Raw genomic sequence first — 25,729 nt, forward strand, 5'->3', positions numbered from 1 at the left:
GCTTCTGGTTGGGAGCCAACGTCTTCTCCTGCACAGCATCTCTCTGTACTGCGCTGGCTATGTTTAAATGTCCCATGCACAGATGATCTGGTTAAACATCTAGACTGCATATTGTGCTTTGAGTTCTTGTCACTTTGTTCCAACTCCTTCATCCTGCTCGTCTCAGTGCTTTGGTGATTCTGGGAGTTGAAGTCCATGGGTGTCATTGGACACAGTGTTAAAAAGTTTCTCTCAGTGATTTTACACAAAGGTGCATCAGAAGCAAAAGGTGTCATGTTGGAGTCTTGTGTGTTTATGTCATATGTGAATGTTTGAGTAGAATAACATGAAGAAGAGGTTTCTTCAACTCTATAAAAAAGGGGCAACAAGCAGCTGACAATAGGCCATTATGTTACACATATTGGCCGTTGGTCACTTTGGCATCGCAGTCGCCTATGTGGATTGACTAGGGTTAGTACATCCAAGATGGAGGGCGGCCGTATAGACTGGGCGGATTGCAGCGGTACAGCTTTTTCACATCCGCAAGAGACACCGGTGATCGCTCACGTGATTCATTATACGGAACAGGGATCGGCTTTCCTAAGCGTCGCTACTGTTGATACTGGTGCTCTGTGAGTTTGCTTCTAGTTGTCCTTCGTATCCTTATCTTTTCTCCTTGGACTTTCTTCAGCTTGTTACCTTAACTCTGCGTTTCCCTTACGTCCAGGTCCTCGGAGCGGATCCCTCCCTTCTCCCATACTTCTCTGTTGCTTTCCACAAATGGCTGGAAATCTATCCTGCCCTTCTATTTAACCTCACTCTCTTTGGCGTGGTATAACTCTGTCCGTGAACATTCTGAAGGGAGTTCCATTGTCCGATCGCTAGGGAATCCTACTTATTCCCGGAATCATGCTTTCCCCAGAGTAATTATCTCTCTGTCTATTATAGGAATCCTTTCATCCAAACTCCTCCGGTTTCGGTCTACCCAATTCCTGGGTCTGGGACTTGCCCCTACTTCTTGATTAGAGTCATCTACTTTCAATAGGTGAGGACTTCCTTTCTTAGTTCACTGGTTATTCAGTCCTATGTCCCTTTCTCTCTTGTGAAGAATCCTCACTAATCTTTGTTACTTCATTCTTAGAGGAAGCTTTCCCGCAACCAGCTCCACCTCAGTGAAAACCATTTTCAAGACCCAATCCAGAACACAGGGTTTTCTTCCCTAGAGGGTTTCCCTGACTGTCGTGTCCTTTCTCCCTGGTCTATATCTTCCGGGTGAGGAGGGATAGGTCGGTCCGAGGGGTTCTCAACTGCTGCATCGGTTTTTCCATTGGAAAGTCAGCTGTCTGCCAAGGTGCGAGTTCACTTGAATCTAAATCCTATTGTCAAGAGGCTGTCGGTAGATATGGAATACATTACTCAGTGTAATCGTATTTCTGATGCTTGTTTCTGCTTAGATTCACATGCTGTGCATAGGCCGACATCTAGTGGAAGCTGCGGAGCATTACAGTTTGTTATTCGAAACTCGAAAAGGGGCGTCGACAAAGGGCGTGCCAGTAATACTATCCCTAGTGTGACGTCCACTGTACCCATGATCCCTCACGCGTGTAGGACCCTCAGATTGTATTTTTTCTGACATGAGGTAGCATGAGGAGAAGCGTGAGTACAGATGATCCAAGCAGATATAAAGAAAGGTAAGACTACAAGCATCCATGCGCCTTCACTCAGAGGGGAGGAAGGGTGGGTCGCATGTGAATCTAAGCAGATACAAGCATCAGAAATACGATTACGGTGAGTAATGTATCCCTTCTGAGGCTTGTGGAATCTGCTTAGGTCACATGCTGTGCATAGATTAGCGAGCAGTACCTGAAGGAGGTGGGATGTGAGAAGGGTCATGAGCAAATAAATGTCTTAGAACCGCCTGTCCCACTTGGGTATCTGTATTGGAATGGGTGTCAATGCAGTAGTGCTGAGTAAAAGTGGGACTAGAGCTCCAAGTAGCTGCTTTGGAAATGGTGTCAAGGGGTACATTTGCAATGAAAGCCAGAGTGGCCCCAATGCCTCTTGTAGAGTGGGCCCTAGGCGTGAAAGGCAGAGTTTTTTCAGAAAGTAAGTAACACAGCTGGATAGAGTTAACAATCCACTTAGAGATGGCACCTTTAGAGACGCGATCCCCCTCTCTGCCTGTAGCTACGGAGACAAACAGCTGATCTGTTTTCCTTAGCGGTCTGGTCTTGTTTACATAGTAGAGGACCACCCTATGCACATCTAGTGTGTGTAGTTTCACCTCAGCCGAGCTTTGTGGGTCTTGGAAGAAAGCCGGAAGCTCGATGGACTGGTTCACGTGGAATTTTGAAATAAACTTAGGTGAAAACCTAGGGTGTGTGCGTAAAACCAGTTTATCTTTATGGACAGTAAAGAAGGGATCTTGCACTGACAGAGCCTGAATTTCACTGACTCTTCTTATAGATGTAATTGCTATTAAGAAGGCCATTTTGTAAGTCAGGTGTTTGAGACTTCTTTTGTGCATGGGCTCGAATGGGTGGCCCATGAGCTTAGATAGCACCACGTTAAGGTCCCATCCTGGTGGTGGGTTTGAAATAGGAGGGTGAAGTTTCTTTACTCCTTCCATGAAGGCTTTAACTACTGGTACTTTCCACCACAACACCTTGTTATGGGAAGTGGTGTATGCCGACAGAGCTGCCAGGTGTACCTTCAGTGAATTAAAAACCAGTCCTGCATCCAGCAGGTGGAGCATGTATGTAACAATAGTGGAAGGAGTGCAATCAACTGGGTTGATTTGTTTATTCTGGCACCAGATAACACATCTCTTCTATTTGTCAAAGTAGCAGTGCCTTGTGTTTGGTTTCCTAGATTCTTTTAGGATGTCCATACACCTCTATGGTAAATTGAGATGTCCGAACTCTATGACCTCAGGAGCCATGCTGCCAGGTTCATTGAGTTGGGTTGAGGATGCACTGTTTGACCTTGGTGCTGGGACAGTAGGTTGTACCAGGCCGGAAGTTTGATCGGTTCGCACACGGCTAATCTGCGTAAGTGTGGGAACCACGGTTGTCTCGCCCACATGGGAGCAACCAGGACGAGCGTCATCGACTCCCTGTTCATCTTGTGGACCACCTTCCTGATGAGAGGAGTTGGTGGAAAAGCGTACGCAAACATTCCTGACCAGTTCATCCACAGGGCGTTCCCCTGGGAGTCTGGTTGGGGGAACCTGGATGCAAATCCTGGGCATTGTCTGTTTTCGCTTGTGGCAAATAGGTCTACAGTGGGGAAACCCCACTGAGAGAAGATATCTTCTACAATTTCTCTGTGTAGACACCATTCGTGTTCTTCTGGCAGGGGGTCTCTGCTTAGAGCATCCGCTAGAGAATTGAGATCCCCAGGAACATGTTACGATGACAGGAAGATGTTCCGTCTGACTGCCCATTTCCAAATTTTCTGGGCAAGCTTGGACAGATTTGGCGAACAAGTCCCTCCTTGCTTGTTCAGGTAAAACATGGCTGTAGTGCTGTCCGTCCGGATTTGCACTGAGAGATTTAGCAGGTAGGGCTTGAACGCTTGAAGTGCTCTGAATACTGCCAGAAGCTCTAGCAGGGTGATGTGATTCTTGGCCACTGAGTGAGACCAGAGACCCTGAGCTGTGTGGTGGAGATGGTGAGCTCCCCACCCTGTCAGGCATGCATCGGTTGTGACTACCGCCTGTATCTCGGGATCGTAAAAGGGTTTCCCCTTGGACAGATTTTCTCTTGTCCACCAGTTTAGGCTTTGTACCAGTGTTGGCGAAACGACCACTAGATCGTCCCACTGACCACTTGCCTGAGACCACTGTTTCGCCAACCATTCCTGCATGGGACGCATGTGCAGGCGCGCGTGGGGGACCAGGTAAATACATGACGCCATCATGCCCAGCAACCGCATTGCTTTGCGTACCGTTATCTGTCGACCGGACTGATATTGAGGAATTTGCAGCAGTATATTCCGAATTCTTTCCTCGGAAGGAAAGGTCAACCCCTCGTGAGTGTCTAGGATAGCTCCTAGGAACTGTTTGGAAGTGCTTGGCACCAGACTTGACTTTTTCTCGTTTACTGAGAAGCCCAATTCCAAGAGAAGGTCGATTGTCCTTTGAATGTTTAGTCTGCAAATTACTGGGGTCTCCCCCGTGATGAGCCAGTCGTCCAGGTAAGGGTACACCGGGATTGCCTCCCTGCGTAGGTGTGCCGCCACCACCGCCAGTACCTTGGTGAATACCCTTGGAGCCGAAGCTATCCCGAAGGGCAGTACCTTGAACTGGTAGTGTCGACTGTCCACCTTGAAACGCAAGTATTTTCTGTGCGCTGGGAACATGGAAATATGAAAATAGGCATCTTTCATGTCCAATGTTGCCATGTAATCCCCCTTTTTTAGGAGGGGGATTACCTCTTGGAGAGTAGTCATGCGAAATTTTTGGGGCTTGACATACTTGTTTGCAGGCCGTAAGTCCAATACTGGGCGCATTGTCAAATCTTTTTTGGGCACAAGGAAGTAAGTTGAATAAATACCCTTGTTTACCCGGTGTCCCGGGACGAGTTCTTTCGCGTCCTTTGCTAGCAGATTGACGATCTCCTTGAGGAGGATCTTCTGGTGTTCCAAAGAATGTATTCTTTGTCGTGGAGGATGGTTCCGGGGACGCACTAACAGTTCTATGCAGTACACAGCGGATACTGTGGACAGCACCCATCTGTCTGCTGTGATCCCTTCCCAAACTTGGGTGAAGTTGGAAATGCGTCCCCCTACTGGGGTTGCCTCAGAAGGGACCCTGAACTGAGCGTCACTGTTTTGGTGGAGGCGTGCCGCCTCCTTTACTGGGACTGCCTCTACACTTACCACGTCATCTTTTATTACCCCTGCCGTAACCCTGGGTAGACTGTTGGTTATTATTGTTCCACGGTGTACCCTGCCCCTGGGAATAGTTAGATCCTCTCTGGGAATTTTGGCCGCGTGGGGACGAAAATTGCCATTCCCTCTCTGATTAGGGGGTTTGTTGGTTAGTTGACCTAGGGATTTGAGTGTCTCATATTCGTCCTTGGCATTTTTCAGCACGTCCTCAACCGTCTTAACAAACAACAGATCCAGCTCCACCGGTTTATCTAACAAAGATGCTTGGGTTTCAGCTTTGAATCCAGACTGCCGTAACCAAACGTGTCTCTTGATAACAGTTCCTTCTGCTATCAATCTGCCGGCGTTATCCGCGGCATCAAAGGTTGCTTTTAAAATGCAACCGGACACAGCTCTTCCCTCCGCCGCAACTCGTGCCAACTGGCTCTTTAAGGGTTCTGGGGCGGAGTCTATGAGTGCCGTGACTTCTTCCCACTGATGGCAGTTGTAGCTGGCCAACAGGGTGGTGGAGTTGGCAATCCTTGCCTGGTAGGCGGAAGTGGAGGCTACTTTCCTGCCCAAACCATATAGTTTCTTGCTCTCCTTGTCGGGAGGAGCTTCGGACGATGACAAAGGTGTTCCAGCCCTCTTAAGGGTGTAAGTAACAACCAGGGAGTCCGGTTTCAGATGCCCCCTTATATACAGTGGGTCTGATTGGGCTGCCCTGAAAAGTTTCTCAATCCTGGGGTTCACTGCCCTGGTGAGGTTAGGATTTAAAAGTGAAGGGTCTATTCTTCTCTGAATAGACTTAAGGATAGGGATGGCCTGAGCAACCGGCCTCCTTTCTCCCACTAACTCTTCTGCAAAGTCCCTCTCCTCTTGAGCACCCTGGGTGTCAATGTGGAAATGTTCTGCCGCTCGGGCCAGAACTTCATTCAGGAGAGGCTGATTGTCGACGGGGGAGTCGGTAATCAGGGGTTCTTTCTCTACTGGGGAATCTACTCTGTAGGTCTCAGGGTCTTCCTCTTACTCTTCTTGGTCCTCATCATCCCCATAGTAGCCCGTACCAGTTTGCTCTTCCAACATGCCCAAATCTGGATCCTCACAAAAGGATGTATCCCCTTGATATTGGGAGTAGGGCTGTATATAGAAGGGGTCCGAAGACCGTGTTGGGGCTTCAAACCGGGACTTCTTACTTGGAGGTATTGGATCCTTAGAGCCTGAGGGTGCTGACCCATCGGGAGTATAGGAGAGAAAGTGTTAAGGGTTTTTTTGTGTAAAAATGTGCCAATGAAGACATCCTTGACATAACCCTGTCTATGTCATCACTAGACCATTCTCTAGAACTGGGAATGACCCTTTCTGGGGCTTTCTCCGCCTTATCCTGACTAGACTTACTGGTTTTAGCAGGTGTCCTTGGGATAACAGGGGACTGGAACTTGTCTATCTGTTTATGAGGAGTGGGAAGTCTTTGAGGTGTGTGAGGAGGCTGAGACTGCTTCCTCTGTTTACCCCCCTCCCCATGGGCGGAAGAGTTTTCCCTGTTTTTTCGGCCCTCCGGTGCCTTCCGACGCCTGGCGTCGAGGTTCGGGGGTAGTGTCCCTATCTTTAGAACGTGGAGGTAGGGACTCGGGAGCCGCCGTTACGCCGTCTGCGGGCGCCAACTCCTGGAGTGCGGTCTGGGGATGGAAGTCGGCTTCGTCTTCAGACAATCGAACTTCCGTTACCTTGGGCAGCGAGGCACTCTTGGCAACATTGGATGATTGCCTGGAGTCATGCGGCGATCTAGATCGAGAACGCCCTGAGGACACCGATTCGGACCGTTCTCTATATGCCTCTTTCCGAGAACTCGACGTGCGCGTCGAGTCTCGGTTGGACTTCATGTGCTTTGTGGAAGTGCTGTGGGTAGCGCTTGTGTCGCCGGGGGTCTTCCCCATAGCTGCCCTGCTGGACGACCTTCCAAGGTCGGGGACTTGCGCTCGGCTGTCTCCTGATGCCACGTTGCCCTCGCCGTCTGAAAGCACGGCGTCGCTGCCATCGCTGAAGGTGCCCTCCGCTGCCATGGCCTCCAGACGCATGGCGTGGTGGGCCCAACGCTTGATCGAATGGTCCTTAAGTGTTTTCGATTTAAACCTACTACACGCTCTGCAGTTCGCCTCGGGTTGGTCCCTCGGCAAGCAGAGATTGCATGTGGCGTGCCTGTCGACCCAAGGGTACTTGCGGTTGCACTTGGGGCAGAATTGGAAAGTGGTACCCTCCATACGCACCTTGTGGCAGCGGGCTAGTAAGTGTAGGAATATATAAGAATGTACCTATATACCAAACGAGTGTAGTGTATGTCCACCCCCCACTCTCCATACTTGCAGAGCCAAGGCCAGAGGCCTTCCAAGGCCTGGGCCGAGGCCAGAGGCCTTCCGAGGCCCAAATCCGTCGTGCAGCTGTCGACGGTCGAATTCTTCTCCGGGCCGGCGTCGAGTGTGGAAGTTCGGTGACTCGACGTTGGGGTGGAGAAATGGGTAAATATAACAATATTTAGCAAAAGTATGGCTAAGGCCAGGGAACTCCGCGAAATGCTTCCAACCAGTATGGCGGAAAAAAAACAATCTGAGGGTCCTACACGCGTGAGGGATCATGGGTACAGTGGACGTCACACTAGGGATAGTATTACTGGCACGCCCTGTGTCGATGCCCCTTTTCGAGTTTCGAAAAACAAACTAATACTCCGCAGCTTCCACTAGAGGTCGGCCTATGCACAGCATGTGATCTAAGCAGATTCCACAAGCCTCATAAATATATATATCAATTTAGTACATTAACTGGTACGGGTAACACATTAAGGTCTTGGGTATTATAGGGTCTTCCTCATGGAAAAGGTCTTGGGCATTAGAAGGTCTTCCTCATGGGAAAGGGGGAAGATACTGGTCGCGTCCAATGAAGTCATGACATAGCCCCGGTAGTTGTCTCCTCCTATGTGATTCTCCCTCAAAGTCGCCACCAGGGTCAGGTTCAGGAAGCAGCTGCCGTCCCCTGCCCACATGGGAGGAGGTCACCACTGGGGATTCTGTGATGACTCCATTGGATTCATCACACTTCCTTCCCCAGGTCTCAATCCCTTTCCAAGGTACAAAAATAAAGTTCCAGGTAGAAATGTCAACATGTAGCAAAGTTCTCAGTTCAACTCAAAAAGGTAAAGTTCCAGCTCCAACATTCCTTATTGCCCAGTTTCTTTTTTCATTATTGGGTTGCTGGAGAATGCTTCCTTTCTCCAAGTATCTGACTCTCAGTATTTTTCCTCCACACAAAACCAGGGGGAATTACTCCCGTCCTCTGGCTTTTCACACTCATGCACTTCCAGGTACTGCCACGAAGAAGATGACTGGCAAAAGTTCCTCTGGTTTCTGGCAGATCTGGTTCACTCGCCTGCTAGGTACTGCCATTAAAGAAGATGACTTGCGTGAGTCTTCTTGCTTTTTGGGTGCAGTCCCAGACCTGGATTTGGGTTTCTCTCCTCACCCCTGCTCAGTATACTTGGAGTTTTCCACAGGCCCTTGTGCCATCACCAACCTTCCCAGCAACCCAAATAACTTTTGGGTTCTTGCTGGCTTCTTCTGATTGGTCTGGGACTCGCTGTGCTTCGGCTTCGGTCTTCACCTGGCTTTTCTGGCTCTCTAGCAGGCTACTGCATTCCCAAGCGTGCCTCTTCCATCCGTGTGCGTGTTAGGGCTTGCGCGCACTGTCCATGTACTTCTCGGGCCCAGACCTTTTCCCGGCCAGGCTTCCATCCTGTTCCTCCTGGCTGGAGTAAACAGCGACAACTCTGTTCCCTCAATCCAGCCACACTCGTTGACTTCTTCCCAGTGCTCCACCGAAAACCACTTCCTCGCTTACCACTCCTCCAAGGAGGGTTTTCCCCTTTGACAAGTCCTTTGTTGGTTTTTATCTTTGAACTATTAAAACAACTAGAACACATATGTACGTTCCCTTGAGGACTCCTCATTGCTCTGCATGTCCTCCTCATCCCAGTACCTTCCCGGGAGATCTTTCTATAGTCATCCCTACTCTTCCTCGTCCCAGTATCTTCTAGGGCGGTCCCTCTACAGTCATCCCTACTTTTTCTCGTCCCAGTTAATCTTGGGATTTCAATGTGACAGAAACAAATGAAAGTGTGGGCTACAGAGAGTTGAGTGAAGGGATAGGAGGAAGTGTAGGAGGTGGGTGGAGGTGATGAAGTATTGGCATAGCGCGTTTCCCTTGGATGGTCGTCCTTGTCTCTAGAGTGAAAGTCTCTCCCCCATGAGATCCTCCCACTGAGTACCACCGTCAGGGGGAGAATGGGGGTAGCGGCCACTCCTCCTTGGCCTCATGGGAAGAGGCTCCCCCTCTGGGAGAAGTGACGATATCCAAGGATTCGTCACAAGTGCCAAAGTCTACACCTGTAATAAAAATCAATCAAGGGTAGAATGAGGGCCACTGTTAGACTTTGCAAAAAAGGAAATATGATTCTGCAAATATAACAAAGCCACATATTAAAATGGCCATGACACAGTTACAAAACAGAGCCATGAGAAGGCACAAGGATGAATCCATAAATGTCAGTCTTCATTGGAGGTCGGCCAGACTGGGACACTACTCAGGCTGCAAACTAGAGTGCTCCACCATAGCGCAGTGACCATGAACACCTGACTGGCACCACCAATGGAAGTAAATACCATGTCTTTATCCTGGTGCTGGCCCAGGGGAGCCGTGAACTGGGACAACACCATGTCCTAAGTTTCCAACGTGGCAAGGAAATGAAACAAAGCCAGGACGAAACGCAAGGGATGTGGAGGGGGGCGGGCAGATCATCTCTTTCAGGCAGCCACCCATGTCATCCACCACCACCAGTCCTCTCCAGTGGTCAGGTCACATCAGGTACTCTGCTCAGTTGTTCTAGCATCACATCTCCACCCCTCCACAGTCCCGCAGCCTGCGGCACAAAACTCCATCCAGCTCAGAGCTTTTGCAGGCAGTACTGCAAATCCCCACTTTTAGGCTTGGCCCTTCATCATTTTCTTTTCTTTTGGAAGTGTAGGCAGAAAGGTTTGAGAGGCACTCCTCATGAACTCTAATATCCTGCCACACGTTACAGGACTGCATTTTTCTCACGGATGCTATTTGCACACCCCTCCTGCCCCCCTTGTGCGTTATTCTGGGGTGACATAACCTATTGCAACTAGGTAATGTTCACAGTAGCCCCTTGTCAAGAGCTCCCTCTGTCGATCATAAGACTGCTTTTTAATTTATTTTTAAAGTGTACTCTGACTGCATTTAAATATTTTGTTTGATGATAATTGTATACTGTATTGGTCCGTTAGCCACTAGACAAGGTTTGCAGCTTTACTAAATACGGATGATGAAATGATGTTACAACTTGAGGGCAGTGACCAAAAACTAGTAGATCGGGGACCAATCCTTGCATCCGAGTGGACTCCAACTTCCTAAAAGACACCAACTACCTTAGTGGACAATCCAGCCTTCCTAAGTGGCCACAAAGGCATTGTGCACTAAGAAAAAACAGGTTGACTTACATCAGGCAGCACCAACGGAGCTGGTAAACTGAGCGTCAACAAAACATCCTTCACTCCAACCGGCCGGATCTCCGTGAAGCCAATCGCTATGAAAAACAAAATGGCACACATTAGATTACCATCAAAACTAACACACTTTTATTTTATTTTAGACATTTACAAAGTGCACAAAGTGGCCCTTAGGCATTGAGGAACTGTTACAGTAGAGCTTACTTAGTTGCAGGAGAAAAAACACAACAAACAACAATTACATACACGGGTAATTAATTACAAGCTGTTAGCTTACTGGTTCCAAAGTCACAGGGGAAACAAGCAGGCATTTTTAGTCTTTTGGTTGTACTTTACACAGAATTTCTTCCTGAAATAAAAAAAAGTTTGGCATAGCTGTTTCCAATTGTGGGAAGCATAACAAGAAATGATAACCAATGTTTTATATGGCAATTGCTGTCATGGTCTTGAAGGTTCTCAGAGCTTTAAGAAATAGGTATTAATATTACACAACTTAATGGTTCTCATGTTTCTCCTCAGAAGGATGGTAGCATAAGTCTGCCCACTGGGAGTTGAACCTGTGGCCTGCAGGGCTGCACACTTCAGCAGGAGCATAGGCAGATCGAACTGTCTATTTTAGGGAGGGCCTAGAGGGCAACTCAAAAGGGAATTCAGAGTGAAGTCAGGAGTGTCCGCAACCATCAGCTTTATGTTTTCATTAGGTGCTTTCATTTGCTAATGTCTCAAATTCCCATATAGCACAGTGTGTTGCAGGCACATTAATAGGCCCACGTTTTTCCATACAACAGTAACCTGCACGTAAAGGAGCATAACAAAGCTGCTGAATATAAAACATTCAAAAGCTCACAACATCTAGTAAAGCCAACACACATTTCTCACCGACCATCAATAGAGGGAAGGAGGTGGTGATGATGAAACAGCTTGTATAAAAGCTTCCGAGTTACAGTTGGAATCATAACTTCTTTAAGCACATACTTTTGTATTCGTGTACAGTACTACAGTACTTGTAGTTTTTTCAGATTATAAATGGAGAGCTACAAACTTCAGTATGCAATGTCAAGTGAGCCCAAAAGCCAGGGCTGACGGATTATTTCATACCTGATATGGAACAACATGACATTGCCTTAAATTGGGCTATGATTTCTAAGTTTAAGATATATAGAAAACAAACAAGAAGAGGTGTGTTTGATAAAGTAACCTGATACTAGTAATTAGTGATACAGGCTTGCAAATGTTGCTAAGAACGATGTGAAAAACATTTACAGTGCCACAAAAAAGTGAACATACTTTATTGCAGAGGTCTTCAAACTGTGGGGTGCGCCTCCCCACTGGAGCGTGGCTGCTTTGACAGGGGGGAGCGGGGGAGGGGGGTGCAAGATCCCAGCCTGAAATTTAAAATAAAAAAAATAATCTTTTTTTAAATGGAGGAAAAGGGCAGGGGCGGCGCACAGGGTCGGACTGGAGCATTAAACTGTCTCGGGCACCAATGAAAAAGTGGCCCACAACAATTAATTCCTTTAGTGACAGACTGTTTGAATAGTACCCAAGGGAGTGTTTTTTGTTGAAATATTAGCAAATTGTGATATTTTAAGAATATTTATTCAGCAACAATGGTCAAAACTACTAGTTTCATAGTGAAGTAACTCATCAAACCGGCCCACATTGGCCAAAAAAAGTGGCCCATTTTGACCATTAAAACTGGCCCACACTAGCATTTTGCATTTTTGGTTGGGTATTGCCCTATTGCCCATTAGGCCAGTCCGAGCCTAGTGGCTCATCCATAATGGGTGAGGGAGTGTCGACCCAGTGGCCCCTCACCCATTATGTAGGACCCGAGGAGCCAGCCCAGTGAAACAATGAGCACTCCCTCAGCTGCTTTTTCCAGCTGAGGGAGTGCTCCTGGGTTGGCTGAACTGTCAAAGGGAAACACAGTACGTCTGTATGTGCAAGGGGGAGCTCCTGCGAATTTTGGCACATACCGTCAGAGCAGTCTGGAGCGGGGAATTTCAGCACCCACGCGCAGGCCCCTGTAGGTATGCACAAGAACCAGGCAGCTCTTGCTTCACTATTCCTGTTCATGATGCAGGAGCTGGAGCGCTGGGGAGGAAACTTTAGCACCGGGGCAGAAGGTAAGTTTATGTTCATTTATTTATTATTTAAATATGTGCATGTATGATTGTGTTATGAGTGAGTGTAGGATGATGGGTGCTCGTGTGAATGATAAAGTGCTTGCTGTATGAATGTGTGTGCGTGTGTGTTGGTCTGTGCAGCTGATTACAGCGAGTGGGGGGGGGGAGGCAGTTGCACAATCCCCCTACCCACCTGCCAAAATCAGCTCTCCTTCTGAGGCGCTGCGGCGGCCAGGGGACAGGGATGATATTTTCTTTACTGGACATCTATTGTAGATATCCAGTCAAACATAACATGATTTCCCCCTCGCCCCCAGCCCCCAGCTCCTTGCATACACACATAATCATGTTGATTGTGTTAGGCAGTGTGGCGCCCAGGGGACAGGGATGGCAAATATTATGTCTGTCTCGTGGGCCCCCAGAGCCAATTGCAAACTGTTTGGCTTCTTACCCAATTTCTTTTAAAAGGATGCTCTAAAATGCAACATTTTAAGCTATTATTTAAAAAAAATTCCCAGGGGGAAAACCCCCCAAACCCTACTTGATTGGTTTGGGCTACGCTTGGTCGCTATAGCATATTTGCGGGAAATATGTATGCCCCTCCACTGGGTGGGGGAGCCCAGGGACTGTGGTGGGAGCAGGATGGGCGGGAGGCATGGGATAGTGGTGGGAACAGGGTGGGGAGAGCCCAGGGTCTGTGGTGGGATGAAAGAGCCCAGAGACTATGATGGGAGCAGGTGAGGGGAGCCCAGGGACTATGGTGCACTAACGGCGCGCTGACGGTGTGCAATAGTTCATAGCCATTTGGACGTACTGTGCATTTGGCATTTTTGGGTGGGCCCGGCCTGCCCACATTTGGCTCGGGGGGTGGGGGGAGACCTAAAATGTTTGAAGACCACTGCTTTAGTGTATTTAACAAGTCAAATCGTGCTCTAGACAGCATTTTTCTTTGTTATTAGTACCTGGTGTGGATGCAGCAGCCAACCAGCTTGCTTGGATCGTGGGCTGAATCCCATGAGCCAAGCCTGCATTCCGAGCAAGCTGGAAGCTGGAAGCACCCACCCTGCAATCTCCCCCAACTCCCCTTCCCTGCGGTCACCGCTCCTTCTCCACCCACCCATGTACCTGATCCCACTCATGGCAGCGCCACTGCCGCTCCCACATCCCGGACAACCATTGAAATGGAAGAGGGGCTCTCCATGGCGCGAGCACAGAGCCTGCAACCCCTTCATTTAAACAAATAGTTTGCTATCAGCAATTCATATTAGAAACCAGGGATGCTAATAGCAATAATACCTGAGCCAGTGGGCTGGATCAGGTGGTTACGGCACCGGTGCCCATCGTTAAGGGCTTCGCATATATATTCAAATTACTTTCCAAAAAGAAAGTTGAAAAAAAACATAGGCTTTAAAATGTATGTGTATCAATTGCGGTGCTAATTGCCAATGATCAACACTTAATAGCATCTGCAATAGATCTGAGAATAGGATCCCTCCCATATTTCAGTCAACACTGATGGAGGGGCCTTCTGCAGCTCAAAACTAGTTGAAATAAGGAGATGCTGTGAAAGAGTCATTGATCGCAACATGACGTATGTTGTAGGAGCAAGCTTCGGACATCTTATGATGTTCGGACTAGTTCACCATGCTTCTGTCAACATTTTGGGAGTGCTTTAGCCCTCCCAAGACCATAGTTGTGCAGCCCCTGAACAGGTGCATTAAGTCAATGAACCTTCTTAATGGCTTAATAAATCGGACTTGAACTTCATATTAAGAATGGTTTTGTTCAATTTAAATTACAAACAAGAAGAATCAAAGTTGCAGGTACCCTAATGAAACAATAAAACCCAAGAAAGAGGATTTTAACACTGTCAAATGAGCCGTTACTGGCTGTTAAAGCCCCTGCCGGGCATTTATAGTTATTAGTACCCCGGGACAGTCAGCGTAGGGTCCTAAGGTATTCATTTCAGAGTCCTGGTGGGACGCAAGGTTGTGTGTGCTGATTGGTCAACAGGTGGACTTTAGCTCATGCTAAAGTCAGCAGTGCACAATTGGTGACGCGGAAGAATGACAAGTGAAGAACACAACCACAAAGGGCCTGAAGGAAGAGGGTTAAGGCCTTGAACCATGGACCTTGGAAGAGCATAGGCGAGCCAATGTGGAACTGGGCCAGCAGCCAAGGCTGGCAGTGATGGTCCTGCAAACAGAGGCCGAGGATATTATGTAGAGCAGCACAGAAAGACAGTGGCATGCTGGGGGAGAGGCAACTGTGAGTGTCTGGAGAGGTAACAACTGGGCATTGGTGAGTGGAACCTGAAGATAGAATCAGTAAACTTTAGCATGAGCTAAAGTCCACCTGTTGACCAATCGGCACCCTTCTTGCATGGCACCAGACTACTTAATTGCCTTTCAATGCTAGGCGTGGTACGTACTTTAACTGGTGTAACAAGCGATTTTTAATATTTGGGCAGATCACAACTAATAGTTTGATTTAGTGCTTTACTTGCCAAACTCTCAAGGCTTTGAATTGATAGCGTTTGCTACTTTCATCCCACTTGAGCCCACAATTTGTGTGTTGAGTTAGCAGTAAAACGGGCAGTATTCGGAAATACCACTGATTTTTACTGTTGTCATGGTAAGGACATGGATCAACAAAGTTTGAGACACAGAAAGTCAACGTTTCCTTTGGTCTCCTTTACACTCAAATGTACAGGTCAGGAGAAGAACTAAGAGAACCAATATGTGCAGAGGACCAAAGAAGGAACTGTCGGTTTCAGTCCTTCATGCTGAGTTATGCAAGAGTTAGGGATTTCGGCTATGGTGGTTTACACTAGAAAATTAGCATGGTTCCTCCTTTGCAGGAAACAAAGCAGACTACTTTCTGTTAAGCCCCCTATGCTCTCATTCAGCCTCCTTGAAATTCTTTTCTTTCTTGCACTTCCTCTGGCCTTGTCGTAGTCATTCCCTCCTCCTCCTAGCAAAAAGTATTCAGGAAGGATGGGATCTGTCACAGTGAGCTTGTTGGGCCTGTGCCTGCGGCCCAAAGAAGGCTAGTGGCCCTTCCTACTGCAGCTAGCCTATAAAGTTACTGTTGTGGAAAACCTAGGGATCAAGACCACCAAATGGAGCTTCACTTTTACTGACCCATGTTTGGGGCTAGATTGAACAATATGGCAGACCCTATTAAACTTGTAAACTGTCAGATTCCAAGATGGCCAGTGGGGGGAGAGCACTAACTGGTGAGCTCTCGCCTCATGGCACCAAAATAACTTACGAAATTGCCATAAATTGCTCCTCAGGCGGGGATTTGGGAGTGGGCTGCAGTGAGAACCACACAGTGGCACTCAGGGCTCGATCGATAGCAGCTGGTGCTGTGGTAAAGTGGAGAAGCCCTCAAAGCGCTGAGGGCGGTGGACTGCAACCCAGGGGCCGCCGACTACCAGAGACTCAGAGCAGGCCAGATCGATGGAGGTGCAGTGGACGGGGGTGATCAGCCCCGGGGATCAGGAACTGAGGCATCAAGGAGCCACTCCAGTATGAGCGGCGCATAAAGGGGACACCCGGAGAGGCAAGCGGCAGTGAGCTGAAGTGGTATAGCAGGAGGTCCAGACCCGTTGAGTCCACAGAGAGCAAGTGGGCTGCATGCAGTGCCACAGCAGTGACATAGATGGGCAGAGGAACATGAGCGGGCTGGGGAGTGCAAGCTGGGCCATATCACCGCAAGGGGACCCAGGAGCCCCAGTTCACAGCGCAGACCTGCTAGGGGGGCACTCATCTCGCCTGTTGTCAGCGGTGCAGAGCTGAGGTCCAAGGGCAGAATGAGGATCTGCAGCAGAGCTGCTGGGGCCCTGATTTGGTGGGAGCCAATGAGGCAGGGATCTGCAGGACTTGAAGGAGCTTTCATCCCACAGAGGACTGAGGAGGCATGATGGGGGAGACCCAGAAAAATAAACTGAGCTATAGGAGGACCGGGTTGGCGACGACCTGCAAGGACCCCTAGGGGGTTGTGAGCAAGCTTCCCACAAGACCACTGAGTTCCGAACTCAGAGGAGGCTACAAGGCAGGGACCCACAGTAATGGGGGGAGCTCTTAACCCACAGGGGCTGGTGTCTGTGTCAGCTGGATCGCATGGACACAGTGGGGGAGGCCCACAAATACCGGAAAAAGAGGCCCACGCCTAAGTAAGCGGGAACCCCATGAAGTGGGTGCCAGATGTGAGAAACCTGAAGGTGTCTCCCTAGTTAGTCCCCGCAGATCTGTAATCCAGGTGGCCAGGACACGGCCAGCGCTATTGGATCCAGTTCCTGAGGTGGACCAGTGAGGGAGGATCACCTGGATGGAGGGTCCTTGGGTAGAGTGAGTGGGACAGAGACGGGCGAGACGCGGTATGCCCCTTCTTCTTTCAACACCTTTTCCCCATCCTACCACATAGGACATTCCAAAATACTGCCCCCCCTTTCCACAGGAACAATTTCGTACAACATGAAAGACAACGGGCTAACACTAGGGCCATTTACCTGACGTGTCCCAATACCAGGGTCAGGTAAAGTCAGGTAATAGACAGGACCGTGCGCACCTAACGGCCCTTTCTCTTCCCCAGAGGGATAAAAGTTGGAGCACAAGAGCATGATATGAGCAAGGCAGTGCACAGGAAGTAAGAGCTAACTCAGCACAGCAGTTCAAGAGGAGGAGAAAGACAGTGCAGACCGATGGGTGACAAGGAGAGACGTGACTTTGCCCTTTTCAAGCCAGGCCTGTGAAACCTCTGCAAACAGAAACATAAGACCGCAAACAAAGGCCAGCGTGTGTTGCAGCAGATGACTACGGTACGTGAGACCTTGCTCCGCTGATAACCAAGCTGGGGAAGGACATCGTTCTCGGTGGTACCAACCTGGACTCTAAGGATAAAGAAACGCAAGCGGTTCAGCACAGCTGGTGAGTCGAGGGGATAATAGATAAGAAACCGAACTGTGTCGAACGAAAAGTAGCCAATGGCTAATTTGAACTTTGAGAAGCTTAAGAGGGGGAAAACCAGCAACAGAGGAGGCCAGCACCACGTGAGTGCTCAGGCAGGAAACTCTGGCCGATTACTCGATGGTAGAAAGACTACCTTAACCAGAAGCCCTTGGGAAGAGGCAAAAAGAGATCAAAGCGGTCATACAGGGGTCTTGTAAAATCCTCTGTACCGTTGAAAGTCTTTGACCGGCAGACATTTGCGAAAGCTAAGGGAAGTGAATCCTGCATGGTGAAAAGTTAATACATGAACTGTATATCGGAAAAGTCGTCGAGAGTGAAACCGGCAGAGGGAAACTGACAACGAGGGGCAAAACCTGAAAGCCTGTTTAAAAAGAAATTAAGATTTGTGAAAGCAAGAAGTATTGCAAGACAAGGGGAAGGGAAGTGCCCCCCACTCCCTTGTTATTTGGGATCCGAGACCAGCGAGGGAGATCCAGGGTTGGTAAACTATCACCTAAAGTTCACTGAAAAGGGAACTGTCTTGTGAAATTGTTGAATGCAATTGCTGAGGTGTTTGTGCCCAGAAGAGTGGGACCCAGGGGTGAAGCTGTCACCCAAAGTATACATGAAGCAGAACTTTGTGTTTGTTGTGGAATATGTCAGGCCGTCGAGGGAAAGAGACTTTTATTGAAAAGAGACTTTACCATCAAAGAACCGAATAGCTGGAACAGAACTGCCGGCTTGTGCTGAGAAAGCCAGAGCGTGTGCTGTGTCAGCTGGAACAGAACTGTCAGCTCATGCTTGGAAGGCTCAAGCTTGTGCTGTGCTCCAAAGTCCCACCTTGTCCCGTGCTAAAAAAGTGGGGAAGGGAGACCTCAAGGCAATCACATCCTGACTTATTATTTGAACACTGTTTCCTTTATTTTGATACCCTGTCCCACACTCTTTCTGTAATTTGTTGTAAGGAATTGGCAATAGGTTTTTCTTAGTATAGGCCCTTTTATTTTGACACAACCCCACTAGGACGGCCTTATTTTTCAATTGATGGTCGACGCTTGCTCCCATCTCAGATTTAGATTTAGATTAGGTGTTTTTCCATCCTGCATTTATAGTTCAATAAACACCCTTGAACTGTGGTCACTTGTGTCTGTCTTTACTGTTGCCACCATGAGTTCCTTATACAGAGCACGAAGGAGAGGATCGCAGTTGCCCAGTAAAGTACCAGGAAGGGTGAGGTGCAAGGGGCCCTAGCGTCAAGGCATTTCTTGATGTTGAGAAACAAAAATAAGGACATGCAGCCCACCCTTAGGCTCGCAAAGAAGCATCAAGAGGGAAATTTGCAGAAACTATGGCTGAAAGAAGGGGAGGCAAATGCACCCCTGTGCAGGGGTCCTTGAGGGGAGACAGGACCCGCCATCACCAGTGGCAGATGTGGGAAACCTGAAGGTGTGTCCTTGTCTAAACCGGTCTAAACCTCAAGGATCCGTCATCTAGGTTGCCAGGACAAGGCCATCGCTATTGGATCCAGCTCCTGGGGGTGGACCAGTGAGGGAGGATCACCTGGATGGGGAGTCCTCGGGGAGTGGGACACCGATGGGTGAGACACAGTATCACACTTCCTTTTACACCTTTTCCCCATCCTCTCACGGAGGACAGTCCAAACCACTGACCCCCCCCAACCGTTTTCTAACTCTAACACTTTGCACAACACAAAGGATCAGAATCTCACACAGCTGACGGCCCTTTCCCTTCCCCACAGGGATAAAAGGTGGAGCTAGAGAGCAAAGTACGAGCAAGGCGAGCACGGCAGACAGCATGACAAGATAGCTAATCAGGCGCAGCAGTTCAAGAGAAGGAGAAAGGTGGCAGGAATCGAGAGTGTGGTGAGGAGGGAAGTGACCTTGCCCTTTTTGTCCCAGACCTGCAGGACCTTTGCGGGAGAGAGCCTAAGACTGCGAACAATAACACAAAAGTGTGTAGCAGATGTCAACAGTACACTGGGCAAGTATATGGCGATAAGCAGGAGCGAGGGAACCTCCCGCAAACGTGTTACCGACCTTGACTCCAATGAAGAAGAAAAACGCAATCAGGGAGAATCAATAAGAACTGGGCTGTGTTGAACTAGAAGCGCAAAGTGTCAGGGTTGAACCAAGATTAATGAACTGTGTAAAGAACTGTAAGAAGCATTGAAGGGAGATCAGCTGCAGAGGGAAAGCCGGCACCACGTGGGTGCTAATTCGAGACACTCTGGTGGATCCCCATCTCAGCGAAACTACGGATACCAGAGTGCCGTAGTAGGGGAATTGCTAAAAGAGGTCAAAGGGGTCATACAGGAGATCTAGTAAAATCCCTGTACAATCGAAAGACTTTGATCGACAAACTCTGCGAAAGCAAGGGAAGGGAATCCCGCGTTGAGAGAAAGCAAGGGAAGTGAATCCCGCATTGAGAGAAAGCAAGGGAAGTGAATCCCGCAAATACTAGTGAATGTGAAGATGGCAAGAGTGAGCCCGGGACAAGTCTAAAGTCCTAGGAAACAGTGTGTTGACAAGAGTGAACCCGGTGGAGGGATGTCCACTAGAACTGGTTTAAAAAGACATCAAGATTTGTGAGCAGAGGAGGAACCATACTGAACCCAGAGAAGGGAGGTTGAAAGTAAAGAAGGGTCAGCGTCAGGAAGAGGGGGACACAGTGGTGAAACCAACACCCTACGTGAAACTATAGTAAGCAATTGAGAAGGGTCAGCGCCTAGAAGAGGGGGACCCAAAGGTGAACCCATCACCCAGTGAACATTGAAAACAAACTTTCATTTGCTAAAGAAACTTTGGAATCTGAGAGGCCCTGGAAAGCAAGAAAACCTAGCTATCCAGGGTCTTGATATCAATAAAGAACTTTCCAGGGATTTGCGCTGAGAAGAGGGGAATCCCAGGATGAAGGTCGTCACCCAAAGCTCATGGAAAAGAGACTGTGTATTTGTTTTGTTATTTGAACACGTCAGGTCCTTGAATGCAAGAGAATTTCAAGTGAAATCGAGACTTGGCCATCGACGGCCCGGACAGCTGATAGCTCGAGAGTGTGTCCTGAGAGCTACTATTAGAACTGTTGTCCCGTGCTGGAAAAGCCTGAGACTACTGTGCTTCAAGCTCCCATTTTACCCATGTCCAAAATGTGGGGAAGGGAGACCCAGGCTACCACCTCCTGACATATTATTAGAGAACACTTCTTTCATTTTTTGAGAATTATCCCACACCTGTTTTTTTGTGTTAGTTGTGAGGTTTGGCAATAGGTTTCTTAGTATAGGCCTTTTTTAGTTCAACACAACGCCAATAGGACTGCCTTATTTTTCATTTGATGGTCGAAGCTTGCTCCCATCTTAGATATAGATTTAGATTAGGCGTTTTTCCAACCTGCATGCATCATTAATTGTTAAATAAATACCCTTGAACTGTGATCACTTGTGTCTGTCTTACTTGTTGCCACCATGAGTTCCTCACAGTATGCACATCATGGCTACGGAGGGAGATAACGATGGCAGATACATCATTTCAAATCTCGGATGGGAGAGCAGGGTATATACTGTGGTGTCTATGTATGCGTCTAATAACGGGCAGGATGGATTCTTGCGCTCGGTTTGACAAGAATTGAAAGGTTTGCATTGGGATCTCTAATCTTGGCAGGAGATTTTAATTCAGCTTGGGACCCACGCTCGGACAGGAGTGCGAGAATCTATTGTACGCAAGTGGCCCCGTAGGCGAAGCTGAGAGGACGCATAGCCCAGCTAGCTCTACTAGACACCTGGAAGGAGATACAGGGGTGGGGGAGGGGCAAAGGGATATATATTCTACTCTCATGTCCATTGGTCCTCCTCAAGGATCGATTATATTTGGCTGTCAAGTACATTGATGGGGCAAGTGAAGGCAGTGGACCTGGGGGCGATAACTATATCGGATCATGTGCCCATTACACTTACTGTACACCAGGAGAGGTCAGGGTCTAGGCTATGAAAGTGGACATTTCCTGACTATTTACTTAAGGATAGGGTGATATGTGAGGAGTTAAGGGGAAACATTGGGGAATTCTTTAAGTTGAATACAACACTTGACTCTCAGGAACATATGGTTTGGGAAAGCAACGATGAGGGGGAGTTAATAGCTACAAAAGTACAGAGAGGCAAACAACTAAACCAGTTCCAATCTGAGTTAGAGTCCCATCTCAAGGGTATAATGGACAAATGGCAACTGATATTGGAACAGTGCTCAGGAAAGAATACTGACTGGTTAACAGGCAATTAGGTTCTTCAAACGAGGCAGTCTGAAATGTCACTGCTATATTTACAGCAGCGGTTCTATATTATATTAAAGCCAATATGGCAGATCGCCTACTAGCACGGCAGGTGAGGAAGAAAGAGGAGTCCAGGAAAATTCTTAAAATGAAAACGGGGCAGAGGGAAAAGTTCTGCCTAGAGTGATATTATAAAGGCCTTTATGGAATTCTACTCTGCTTTGTACTCGGCAAACTCTCCGGGTGAAGAGGATCAGGGCTGGTATGTGGCACAATGTTCTCTACAGAAAATCACACCTGTGGAAAGGGAGGAATTGAAGGGGGCATTTGGCCCAAAGACGTGAGGGCATCGATCTTATACTTGCACGTTAATAAGGCCCCAGGGCCAGGCGGGTTTCACACAATATTCTACAAGACAATCAAAGAAGCGTTGGTCCCGGCACCGGTGTCCTTGTTTAACTCCTTCGGGTACTTGGGGTGCATTACCCCGACTATGAAGGTGCTGCCCCCTAAACCAAATAAAGATAGCACGCAGTGTGGATCATACCGCCCCATTGCTCTTATTAATATAGATGCAAAATGATACACTAAAATATTGGCAACTAGACTGGAAAATATAATTCCCAAGTTGATTGACCCAGATCAGTTGGGCTTTATAAGGCACCAGCAGACTTGATAACACGAGGTGGGTTTGTCACCTAACAGAGAAAGTCAGCAAAACCAAAACTTCTGTGATGATGCTTGCCCTGGATGCCAAAAGGGCATTTGACCGCGTTGAGTGGTCCTTCTTTTTCCGCACAATGGAGGTAATGGGCTTTGGGTCCACATTTGTAAAGATGGTCCGGGTCAATTATCAAACGCCCACCCTGCGGCTGGCTATTAACGGTCACCTTTCTCAAGGGATAAAGGTTTTCCGCAGCTCCAAATAAGGATGCCCTCTATCACCCCTCCTACATGCAATCCATTTGGCTGGCATGCCTAAGATCGGGGCAGGACATTAGGGGAATCACTTTTGGAGGCGAGGAGCACAAAGTGATGGCCTTCGCCTATGACCTGCTTCTTATGATCACAGACCCAGACTTAAAGCTTTCAGCAATTTCCAGGGAGCTCTGGGAATTTGGTTCCGTTGCAGGCCTGAAAATTAATGCCCATAAATCAGAGTTTTTAAATCTGTCCTAGAAGGAAGATCAGATCCAGGAGGCGCGAGAGACCCATCCGTATAAGGAGGCGGATCAGAGCATCTGATATTTGGGGGTACACATCACCAGGTCCCTTGACTCCCTTTACAGTCAGTCAAAACATACTTTTGTTTTTTTTACCTTCAAGTTCTAAAAATACAATTCATACATAAAAGGTACATGTATAAAAATATTGGCAGTAGACAGTAGACAAAAGGATCCATACAATATACAATGTTTACGTCATACAGGGGTGTAAAACATAACATTGCAGTACAGGGGAGAATAAACCTGGACTTTGTGGTAAAAATCCCTGCGGTAGTGGTTCGATATGCGGCTGTATTCCTGCAAGGATATTAGAGCAGTAAATGGCAGGGAGAACTATGCCACCAGCCATCGACTCTTACTCAACAGTATCCATGTTGTCGGGCCGTATTTGCAGTGCCAGATATCACACAAGGGAGGAGGCATTCTCTTAGAAATCGTAAGGCAGGCATTAAATGGTGGATATCTGCGTTGTTCAGTATAGGTCGCAGATACATGCGTCTCAAACAGTCAGTTTATTTGCACAGTGATAGAAAGTGTACCATATTTTACGTTCCAGATCTTCACATTGGGCACAGCTCTGATTAAATCCCCTGCCACCTCTTAGTTAGACAGGCTACTTGTGGGGATCCAAGCCTAAAATGGATGTAGAGGTATTTCTCAAAGAGCAAGAGGGTGGAATCAAGGTAAGCCTTGAACCCCAGTTCTACTGTGGTATCAAGGTATTCCACTCCAAATTTCAATTTTGTGACGTCGACTAAGAGTTCATCGTACATGTACTTTTTGACCTTGATTATTAAGGTATTCAGATTCCATACATTGGTACCTGAGGTTTATTCCATAACTCAGGCATACCCAATTCAAAGAGACAATCCTTCACTTGTGCTAATCACTTTAGGCTTTTCCCCCCTTTAAGGCTCATTACATGTGACAAAGCCTTTCTGTATACCCCCAGTTCTTCCCCATTCCAGATCCTGGCCCTTAGCATTGCAGGTCTATACGAAATCCGATCTGAGACCCTATTAATATCAGGTTCTAAGTGGACCAGGGCTGATGGTACTGACACAGGTAGGAGTAATCATTTATTTAGGAATTTATTTTCACATACACAAGGAAATTGCCCCTCTGCCGTGTTTCGTAAAGAAAGATGAGATTCTGCCACAATATTTATTAAGAGATAATAATAATTTGTTTATCTGTGGCTCCCAGGTACCAGATTCCACAAACTGCACTCCACAGTAGTCAAAGTGTGTGACTTGTTCTATAATGTCACCACAAGCACGCAGTCTTAATGATCGCCTTTTTGCATGCTGTAGTTTGAAGACCATCACTTTACATTTTGCCAGGTTTAATGATAGGTATAGCATTTATTTTCAAAAATCGTCAGAGCACACTTCAGGCCATGGGTCTTGTGGCCAAGAGGGCCAAGTCGTCCACATAGAGAAGGGCGGTATATATATCTGTATCCATCCTGGGGCTGTCCTGACACCCAATCATCAACTTGTCAATAATTTCTTGTATATAACCATTGAATAAAAAGGGAGCCAGCGTACAGCCTTGCCTTACTCCAATATTGACCTCAAAGTCCTGTGTCTGTTCGCCCCTTGCCCCATATCTGATAGTAGCAGTATTGGCGGGATATAGTGAACGTATAATGGCAACCAGGTCAGACGGGCATTTTGCTTCAACAGGATATTCCACATTGCTCTCTTGAAACAGTATCAAAGACCGTTGCATAAAGATACATTTTCTTTAACAAGGTGTATTTAGCGATAATCAAAAAGAAAAATCGTACCCCTATTTGACCTGCACCCAGCCTGAAAATAAGTAATAACTTGCTCCAGGAATGGGTGGACCGTGAAAATGTTAAGTATTAATTTGCCAAAAAACTTACCGACTCCATCCAAAAGTGAAATGGGGAGATAATTACCTGGAGAATGTCTGCCACCTTTTTTATATATGGGTACTATTGTTGCTCTACGCCAAGAGGCTGGGATCTCACCAATGTGCAGAATAGAGTTGAACAAACTGCACAAAACTGGGGCCCATATCCCAACCTCATCCTTGAAAAGGTCTACTGGAATCAGATGAGGGCTGGTTGCTTTATGCTTTTTCAGGTTGTTAAGGGCAACTTCCACATCCCCAATAGTAAAGGTAAAGGTAGCTGGAATAAGTGGCTTATCAACTACTGAGCGAGGGGCAGGCTGGATTTCATTTTGATAGAGGTTGGAAAAATGGGTACGCCATTCCATTTTGCCAATATTACATGGCAGCTCACTATCCCCCATCAAGTTCTTCTCGCTAACCAATTTCCAAAAAGAAAAGGCATCCCTGGATTGCAGGGCGGGATCTAGCTTGTCCCATTGCTCATGTGCAAATTCTCTTTTTTCCCCACCCAATTAACTCTTTATTTTAGCCTTAATGCTCGTAGGACCACTCTGTCACACCCCTGTAGACTATTAAAACAAGCCACAATCGCTTTTTTTGCACTATGACAGGCAACGTCATACCAACCCACCTTTGGCAGGAGGTCTCCCTTTGTTTCAGAGACAGGCTGGGATACCAAGGGAGGTAAATTACTTATGAGATGTTTGAATTCCTACATAATCGAATTATCGCTGGTATTTTTTCCACAAATTACAATAATGTTACCCAAAATTGAGGCATATATAGATGGTTTCAGGCCCCTTTCCATCAAATTGGCCAATCTGACCCTT

The 25,729-nt window shown here is 47.6% G+C and overlaps 1 protein-coding gene across 1 annotated transcript in view; it reads right to left on the minus strand.

The window, feature by feature from the left end:
• LOC138488252 (uncharacterized) overlaps nucleotides 1-25,729 on the minus strand; it is a 2,582,589-nt gene that overhangs the window by 1,480,577 nt on the left and 1,076,283 nt on the right. Inside the window, exon 15 of the mRNA XM_069615092.1 lies at nucleotides 10,419-10,504. Coding sequence (XP_069471193.1) covers nucleotides 10,419-10,504 — 86 coding nt within the window. The remainder of the gene's footprint in view (nucleotides 1-10,418; nucleotides 10,505-25,729) is intronic.

This window comes from Ambystoma mexicanum, chromosome 9 (genome assembly GCF_040938575.1).
Source record: "Ambystoma mexicanum isolate Mex_15411 chromosome 9, UKY_AmexF1_1, whole genome shotgun sequence".
Classification (NCBI taxonomy): domain Eukaryota; kingdom Metazoa; phylum Chordata; class Amphibia; order Caudata; family Ambystomatidae; genus Ambystoma; species Ambystoma mexicanum.